General features: G+C 49.6%; 1 protein-coding gene across 1 annotated transcript in view; it reads left to right on the top strand.

Moving 5' to 3' along the window:
- Positions 1-9497, top strand: part of LOC128273913 (uncharacterized) — an 11213-nt gene extending 1716 nt beyond the window's left edge. The window contains exons 3-9 of the mRNA XM_053011987.1: positions 252-427; positions 551-716; positions 1092-1191; positions 3542-4141; positions 5934-6146; positions 6567-7018; positions 9464-9497. Of these exons, the coding sequence (XP_052867947.1) occupies positions 252-427; positions 551-716; positions 1092-1191; positions 3542-4141; positions 5934-6146; positions 6567-7018; positions 9464-9497 (1741 nt within the window). The remainder of the gene's footprint in view (positions 1-251; positions 428-550; positions 717-1091; positions 1192-3541; positions 4142-5933; positions 6147-6566; positions 7019-9463) is intronic.
- Positions 9498-9660: the final 163 nt, after the last annotated feature.

Below are 9660 nucleotides of genomic sequence, written 5' to 3' on the forward strand. Positions count from 1 at the left end.
GGTATTACTATTACTTTGCCGTACTAGCTATTACAATTTTTTTTTTTATTGTGAAACACACGATAAATCCACAAAAGGCTCTGTTATTGGCTTACGTGGCGCAAATGCTCAAATGGGTCCTCTGATAGTAAATGTGTATAGTAAATAGTAAATTTCCAGGCTAGGCTAAATTATCTTAAAACAGTTCCAGTACCAAAACCTCGGGTACGATTTTTAACCCAAACCAACTTTGCTGCGTATCGTTGCCACAGGTACTACAGATTGTGGATATACACATGCAACGCTGTGCTCCTGATGGCAGTCATCGTATTCTGTGGCGTTGCTGGTAAGATTCTGCTCTCCGACTACAAGCGCCTGCTGGTGAACGGATTAAGTCTAACGCAGCCCAGTTTCATTTACGCTTACTTGGCTTTGCTGGTGCAATCAGGTAGGTTTCGGTCCCCCCGTCGGCCCTGCCAGCCGCCGGAAGCGATAAAAGCCATTGGCCTCAGCCAATTTGCAGCCTTAAGAGTAAAGTATCTTCCCTTCTGCATCCTTCGCCCGGCCACAGGTTTCCTACAACTGATAGGGTGTCTCGGTGCCTTAAGACTATCGGAGAAATTGTTAAACGCTTACTGGTTACTTTTACTCGTGTTGTTGATAGGGGATGCCATGTTGGGCATTTTTTGGATGTTCAAGTTCGATAAGATCATGCATGATCTGCAGCCCATGCTGAGGTAAGTACCATTTGTGCCTTTTATTTTCAATCGAAACGGTTTCCATCCACTTTAGTTTTATGCCCACATTCAACAATATCCCAACTTTATTATTATTTAATCAATTTCGTTTTGACAACGATGTTGAATTATATTTTATTCAACTTCAAAAACGGCAAAATTCATAAAATAGTTAGTCACAGGCCAACAAAGTAGTGTTTCTGTTCGAGATGTACAATTTGTCTGCATTCATTGTGTTACCAGGAATCGCCGGGTCTATGTGTCAATTTAACCCACACACAGCGAGCTAAATCATCTCCCACATTCCATTCCATCAACTCCGACGTTCCAATAATTAAGTAATATTGTTATGCATTCGCATTCGTATGACTTCAGATACCGTCTGGCACATGAATATGGAAATTCAGCCGAGCTGACGGAACTCTGGGATCGGCTGCAGAACGAAGGTCGATGCTGTGGAGTCACTGGACCGCAAGTAAGTACGACATAGTTCGGAGATTGCCGCCGGTCGCAGATACTGAGCGTATTAATCCGTGTTTTGTTGGTCTAATTTGATTCGCGGAGAATGTCGAACGAACCTCGCTTTGCGAAGGGTACATACACGCACACACAAAAAAATAAGGCTATACTTTGCTTCTGATTTGATTCAATTCGGCCATGTATTACAGAACGATGTAGCATTTCCATAAACATCTGCCCCATCGTTGGGACCTTGTTGAACCAGAATCGAGATTTACAACAAACTACTGGGGTCGATCGAAAACTACGTAACCCGAAGCCGATTATGCATTGAATTAAGTGAAAATACCATGTAATGTTACTGCTACATTCTCCCCGTCCGGTGAGGAAGCAATTGAAACATACGCCCCACTATCAGCGTGGTGCACATGTGCTGAGCATAAGCGGGAGAGTGATACCATTTCAGACAGAAATACAGAAGCGTTTAGCGATAGTTCAGAGAGTGGAGCCGGTACCTAGGGATTAGATGGACTATCACCGTTACCGTTATCGGGTTGCATCACGACTAGAAACAAACACCGTTGCATAATGGTAATCCCGTTTCGGAAAATAATCCTACTGCGGTTGTGCTAATCGTACGTTACCAAACCAACCACAAACTACGAGAACAACAGAAGGGAGGAATGAACTGTGGTCCCCACCACAAGTCCAAAGGGATTTTTATGCACACAACCAAACAGGTGCACAATACCGGGTGAATGTATGACTGGCAGTCGGTCGGTGCGAAAGCAAAACTGATAGCACACATAAAACTATCTATTTCTGCACCCCTGGGGCACAGATTTATTGCCGGCGATAAAATCCAGGGATTTTAACACATAGAAAGCGTAATTACTTTGTGTGTAAACATGGGACAATCGGCATGGATAATTGAAATGAGTTGCTGGAAAGCTCACGTAGGATTTGAAAACGATTATTGGCTCAATAGGGTTTTAATCTGTCAATCGAAACGTAACGCGACGAGGGTGTTACCGAAACAAGGCCTGACGGTCAGTCGGACCCCACAAGGGCACAGGGAGGCATAGGGAAATTTAATGATTTCAATCGTCAACTGAAGCCGCCTAATGAGCGATAATAGGTTTTCCTCCATAAATAGCATTCTTCAAGAATGCAAGCGAAACTATTTTTGTACCTTCATAATTGAAGGTAAATTTTACTCATTGAAACATAATTCTTCATAAAATCATATTTTTGAAAACCACATTCAGAATAATGGTTAAAATTAAGGTCCCCCTTTTTCTTGTGCCATTATTCGAAACACAAAAGAATTGTGCAAACAAAAACCGATTCGTCGGTGGGCATCGTCCAAATGTTTTCCAGTCATTTACATTTGACACCCCACCGATGACCGCCCACCAGCTGTACGGAATTGTCTTACGGACTTCTTCGGCGCACCGACAGGAACTGTGGCAGCTTTACACCTAAAGCACTCACGCAATAGGAAGTTATGTAAATTGGTAGAGTATCGTATCTGTTCCGAATGGTACGGTCTTGTTTCGGAGCTGATAAAACAATCATTAACCTTAGCCTTAGTCGTGGGCCACGTCTGTTGCTGTGCCCCAAACCGGTTTGTTGAATCTGGCTGCAATTTAAAGTCCCAAAGAACGCTCACTCCGTTTATTCAGGAGCATCGTGATTGGGACGACGACGGTGGCAGTGGGGTTTTGCCTAATGCTCCCCATTAAAAGGTGCCCTAATTACTTCATTTGGACGATTATCTGCTTGCCGTAACGCGCCCCCGTCGGCTTACTTTCATGTACGCCTTCTGGTTTCTTAACCACTTCGGATAGAGAACACAGAAACGAGTGGCCCAACAAACCGCAAAAGGCTCTCGCAGGGCTGGCAGAGAACGCAAAAATAATCCACCATAATTACGGTATTATTCCTCCGAAGTCATCTTTTTAGATGAAGCAGGAAGCCCTCCAGAAGATGGGCATATCTGTGCACTGTGCGCGAAGAGACTTTATGACGAGATTATGTCCCATTCAGCCTAGTGGAGGGCTACGGTTGGGGATTTTTTATTTAATATTTCCGCCCTGACTGTTACGCTGAAAGCCACCTTTTCAAATGGCCTATGTAAACAAGATGTAGGAATCCTGCATTGATCAAACTGAGCAGGGAACGACATTTCATAAATATTTCAATTCTATTATTATTGTCATTCAAAATGCAAGTGTCTAAATCACATGTAATTGGCAACAAACCGGAGACGAACTCTTTCATTTCGAAAGAAGCAGATTCACCATAATTTTTTAAATAACTGTTATGGTTTAATTTTGTTTCCGTTTCTCATCTTCTGCGTACAGGATTTCGCGCTCAATGCCAACCGGACGTACCCGACGTCCTGCTGCACGTCGGATGTCACCGAGCAAATAAGCATAGGACGGCGTCCGCTCGCGTCTGCCATTGTGTTCCGCGGTGAAGATCCGACGGCGGCGGTCGCAGCAGCTACCGAGCTGGCCGCGAGCACCCTCAAGGACACGCTCCTGATGAGCCGAAACTTTAGTGATCTGAGTGACTCCTGGAGCCTGATCACGGCGCCCAGCAGCAGCAGTGCGAGTGTGGCCAGCAGCTACGATAGCACGATACCGGACCAGCAAAGCGACGGCATCGGGACCGGTAGCGGCTCCAGCGAAGGCGGCAGTAGAGGCAGCAGTAGACCTAGCTCCAGTAGTAACGATGGCCGAGCGAGTAGTGTAAGCGATAGCAGTAGCGGCAGCAGCAGTAGCAGTACCTACAGTTCCACTTCAAACCACGGCAAAGCCGTTAACAGCTTCGGTTCGGGGACCGGAAGTTCACCGGCGGCCGGCTCCAACGCAGGGACCAACGCTGTCAACAGTTTTGCCTCCAGTGGCGAAATAGAGGAAATAAAAACGATCGTCACGTGTCGAGCGGTATACCCTCAGGTGTGTTTCAACATAAGATTTAATCAAATTGAACGTGGTTACATACATTTAATCCACCATCTTTAAGAGTGTGGCCGATTTGGGACAAAATTTATTTGGAGTCCGCTGAATATGCCTTTCTTGGCTTACGTCGAATCAGCTGATCAATTGACCGCGCCAGCGTAAGTGCGGACCAGCGTTTGGCAAATTTTAATTAAAAAGGCAACGTTTGACCACTGGCGTCGACAGTAATCGAAACCATGACGCTAGAAGTTGCCGCGCGTGTAGTATAAATCAAACGAAGAGAACAGAAACGAGGGCGATGGTCACACTAGGAAGAAAATCCGAACCATTTCCTCAAAACACAACAACAAACTACAGTTCACCCAAATGGTGTGAAACAGCGCACGAAAAGTATTCCATATAAAAAGCAAACACAGCCCGCCAGGCGTCGAGGCGCCCTTGGGCCAATGTTGTTTTTCTTTTGCCGCCTTCGTCCCGGAACAGTGCACGCGAGGGGGGGTGGGCTGCTCGTTCTGGCCGACAAACGACAGATGCAATTTATTGCACTTTCCGGTGATGTTATTTTTTACCCGTCGGTGCCAACGCTGCCGGTGTTCCGGTGCAAACCCTGTGATGACGAATGGTCTCGTTCGCTCCGAATCCGTCACTGGTCCAACCGGAAACGGATCCCCACTTCGATCCACGCGCAATCGGGTTCACTTCGGCCGAAAGCCATGTATTAAACCTATAAAAAGCTCCACTTTCCGCACGGCTTTCCCGCATACGCATCCGCGTGTCGATGGGCACGTGGGCGCCACTAGGGTGTTTGCTTTTAATTAAACTCTCGACTCCACCGAAGTCCGTAGCGACCGGCACGGAGCATCACCGGAGACCACTACGCCACAACGAAAAACCGAATCCTTTATCGTGGGCTGCAGTGCAAACACCGGGCCCACAAACAATAGAGCCCCGCTGCTGCTGCAGCATATCATCGCCGAGCAACGCAACGACAGGTTCCTTCGCAATACGAAACCAACGCTGCCCAAGGACCACGCATTCCGGTGACAACACCGTATTAACGTTCAATACATTAAGCATGCTCTCGCGGCACATGCCTTGAATGGGTGCCCACAGCATGGAACGGCCGCACCGTGTTATAGAGTGAGACCATCGGTGCCCTAGGAGCGTCTATTGTTTTTACAGCTGCGAAAACACTGCACCACATGACGACCGAGGGCTGGCCGTAGCATCATGTGCGCAGGCACATCTATCGGTGCCGGTGAGTCAGCTCAGCCCGCCTCTTCTCATCGTTCCGATCATAAATATGTTTCTTTAAACAAAAACTATATTGATTGCTACCCTTTGGCAACGTGTGGTTTGCTCCGGGCGAACAGTGCGCCCTCCAGTGCACACACAACACAACGGGGATAAGCCGGGGTTTTATGCAATAAAAGAGCCAAAATGGGCGTTTTATTAAGTCCCCTTATTTTCGCGACGATTCAATCGAACCTCCATTTGTTGTTCCATTATGCACCGGAAACAATACTCGAACGCGCCATTGTGCGTCTGGATTAACTCATTCGGGCGGATTATTGTTCGCGTAAACCGGCCAAACAAAAAACAAAATGCGTAATAAATCATTTGCCCCGCAAACGGACGCCAAACACCGTGCCGTACAAATGAGCGATAATGGCCGTCGAAAAGTCGAATGAAAAATGAGCACCTCATTTAATAGGTTTAAAGCAATCAACACGTTGAAATGTGCCGCAGTCGAGGAAGGCAACATAACCGATCCGTTTCCGTTCCGCAGGGCTGTTCCGATCGCATCGTGTCCTGGTTGCGGCACACGGCCGACATTCTGTTCGTGCTCGGGTACTGCGTGATCGCGTTCCTGAAGCTGTGCTTCCTGGGCATCCTGCGATACGAGATTAAGGAGATGATCCAGAAGATTAAGCTGCTGCAGACGGAAATGTCCGGCGCGATACTGAACGGTGTCGACTGCGACCAACAGCAGATCCAGCAGGTAAGGACGGGGTGATCTCCTGATCAACGGGATGAATGATCGATGCACACAGTAGAGAGCGTGCCTAATAACGCACGATTGTGCCGGTAACGGGATTCGCTAACTTGATGACTTTTTTGCCCTCTATTTGTTCACGCCAACCGCCACGTTTGACGCACTGCCACACACACACACGCACGTACTAACCAACCAACACCTCTGTCACCACCGGCACCGTAACCGCCGATCCGGGTGTCCTGCTCCCGGCGCACGCCGCACCACGCCAACGATGATGATGATGATGTCGCGCTATCGCCGTTGGTGAATTTATTAAAACTGCAAAATACGAAACACACCCGGGCCGGGCCCCGGAACCGCTTGGTTGCACTCTTTCGTGGGCGCTCTCGGGACGGGGGGAACTTACGGTGAACGGAACTACAGTTTACCCTATTGCAGCAGGTGACGAGCACCTCCATCAACGGTGGCATTCACGCGGAACCGAAAGTCGGCAACCGGGACCGCGAGCGGACGCACGTCGGGTCGGCCGAGAGCGAGCGGGAGTCGCTGCTAACGCAGGAGAACACCCCGCGGCAGCTGCTCAAGCACAAGCAGCTCTACACGTGCATCAACGAACAGCAGCAACAGCACGTTTGCCACGGTGCCGGCGGAAGCGGCACCAGCGGAGCACCGGGTGGCAGCGGTGGAGCCGGGCCCGGTGCATCTGGTGGCGGGTGCGGGGGCTGCGAGTCAGACACCAACTCGAACTGTGCCCTGTTGGTGGAGGACAACAACACCGCCTCGCTGCTGTCGTCCGCGACCGGCACGACCAAGACAATAAACGGTAACAACAACTACGAGCTGTGCGAGTTCGACGCCAAGGTGCCCACCTACAGGTAAGCACACTAATATGATCAAGCACCGTTTAGGGGGGCCGCCCTTATCGACGGTGGTAGTCTCGAGATTGCGAGGAGGTTATCGCAGGAGAAACAGCACCGCACACGGTGCCTAGATAGCCCACCTAGACCTTTAGACACACACCGGCACTCGAAAGCACCCGGCAGGTGACCCACCTGACCCGTCACGAACCGTTGAGTAGAGGCAGGAGAACGGAGTTAACATAGCGATTTTCATGCACCACGACATTCCAGCCCAGCCGACACCGGCGGGGCGTTTTGGCTTTATGTTGAGTGTAGAGTGAAACCCAAACTTATGACCCCACAATGCACTGCACAACGCGGCCCCAAGAGTGGGTGGCTTGGGTGTGTGCTCCGCGGAATGGCCCGTACCCGTACCCACTGCAGCTTCCCTTGTACTGGGTGCACAACAATAATGTGCTGCTTATTGTGTTGCCAAATTTATGCACCTCGTGGCCCGTGGTAGACGTGCACATACTGCAAATGCCTCTCTGTCTCTCTCTCGCTCTCTCTGTCCGCATCCCAACAGCTGCTGGTGTTTAATTGAGTGTTGTGTGCGGCGAGTGCCTATAACCGGGCAGCACCGTCTGCTGGCAGCGAGCATCCATCATGCAGTGGAGTCCGCTCCACGTTCCACAATTCCAACAGCCCTTGGAGTAAACCCTTGCTTTAAGAGTAGCAAAATATGTCTCTCTACTTTAGCATGGCAGTTTGTCAGATGCTTACAAATGGAAGCGTTCATAAAATGAGCGTCTAGACAGTAATTTAGTTGAATTACTTATTTACACGATGCTCACTAGGGCAAACAAATATCTCCGCCAGCCTTCTGTAGTCACACCGGAAAGACCCTCACAGTTGCTTCTACTTTTACCTCTCTCTTATCGCCATGTCCTATATCACGTAAGAGTCGTTACATTTGGTTTTCATTCTTTGATCTGCTAGCAATAAATTTGAATAAACCCTGGCCATGATCACCGTGCCCCGTCCACATGCACTATGACTATGTCTCTTTCAATGCGAACGGTAGCCTCACAGGGACTATCGAATTAAACCAAACTCGAACCGCCATTTAAATATGTTCCTTGTTTAAGCCGACCTTGCCCAGTGCAACGTCCCGAAACTGCTTTGCGCCATATTTTCAACTGTTACTCGTTTCTACGTTTTTCCGAACCAACCACAACCCTTCCTCATTCGAGGGACAAATGTACGCGTTCGAACAAATTCGACCAGCCGCATCGGTCCGCAGCGGCGAACGTCCAGCAGCGGCTCTATCAAGAGGCGTGATCCCTAGTGTTGCGCCTACGACACTCGCACTGGCCACGGTCGTGCAACGGTGCGCTCAAGATCTTCCGGCACCATCGTCGCCGCAGTGCAACGCCAGCCAACGGCAGCCGAAGGTAATGGTACCGTTCGCGCTCGGTCACCTTCCGGGAGATCCGGGAGACTCCGCGAGCTCCCGCGAGGTGGACAGCAGCGCGATTTTTTCACTGCCCATTGCATTCGTCGCCGTTTTGCCTTGCTAGCTCATTGTTTTGCCTATCGAATGCTGCTGCCGCCGATCGCTACGCCATTCGATGTACCGATGTTACGTTATTCTCCGAACTTGGATACGGTCGCCATGGTAACCATGTGCGGCTCCTTGCGATGGGCACGGCGCTCTACGATAGAAGAAACATGTGGCCCTTTATTAGCATAGTTCGCTTCTTATCTCCCCCGTTGGCTTTTAGTATATTCCGTAAGGCAGAAAACCAATCCTTCGTTGTCGATGTTCTCGCAGGTAGCAGCTTTGGGACGCTCCAAGGTCCCCGCGGTGTGCTCGATGTTTACTTAACTCGTCCGTGCGTGTTAATGCTTTCTTCGCCTTCGCCCCTGTTGCATTCCTTCCTCACGTTCTTCCTCCTGTACCGCCAGCTAAAAGGCATTCTAGTAAACAGCTTACGCTTGATTAGCTTTGTAATTTATCTGCAGTGTCGATAAGATGCTCCGGAAGCAGCCATTGCCGGCTGATCGCATACCGTTATCGTTACTTGTTTTCTTACAATTTCTCACTATTCCGTCCTCTCTAGGCACACTCAAGTGCCCTAAGACACGCACACGCACTCCCGAAAGTGTCTTTGCCGAACGAAAGGAAACGTTTTTTAACACTCATCCCTATAGTTAAATTTTACGGTCCAAGTTTGTTAATCAAAATTTTTATTGGATCGACCCATATTCGGCCTATCAATTGCCGGCAAACCATAAAATGGTCTTGTATAGCCACGGTGATAGATCATACGAAACGACTCAAGTGGTCCACGGCACAGATGGTCGTGTTCGACGACTAGGCTTCGTTGAAGACACTTCCGGGCATGTGTTGTACCGTCAATACTGCTCAATGGTTGGTACAGCGAAAATTCAACCGAAACCTTCCCACCCAAACCGCAGGCTACTCAACGCACCGACGGTAACTAGAATCTGACTACGGTATTACCTGGAGCAGCTGTTCGGGGACCGGTGGCGCAAGTCACGGCCCAACGCCAGCCGACCATCGGCCGACGGCCAACAGCCGCTGCAGCAACAACCCTCGACCAGTGCCGGCGGCGGCGACGACTCGCTGGACGGCGGGGCCCCGTCCCGGCCGG

This window comes from Anopheles cruzii, chromosome 3 (genome assembly GCF_943734635.1).
Source record: "Anopheles cruzii chromosome 3, idAnoCruzAS_RS32_06, whole genome shotgun sequence".
Classification (NCBI taxonomy): Eukaryota; Metazoa; Arthropoda; class Insecta; order Diptera; family Culicidae; genus Anopheles; species Anopheles cruzii.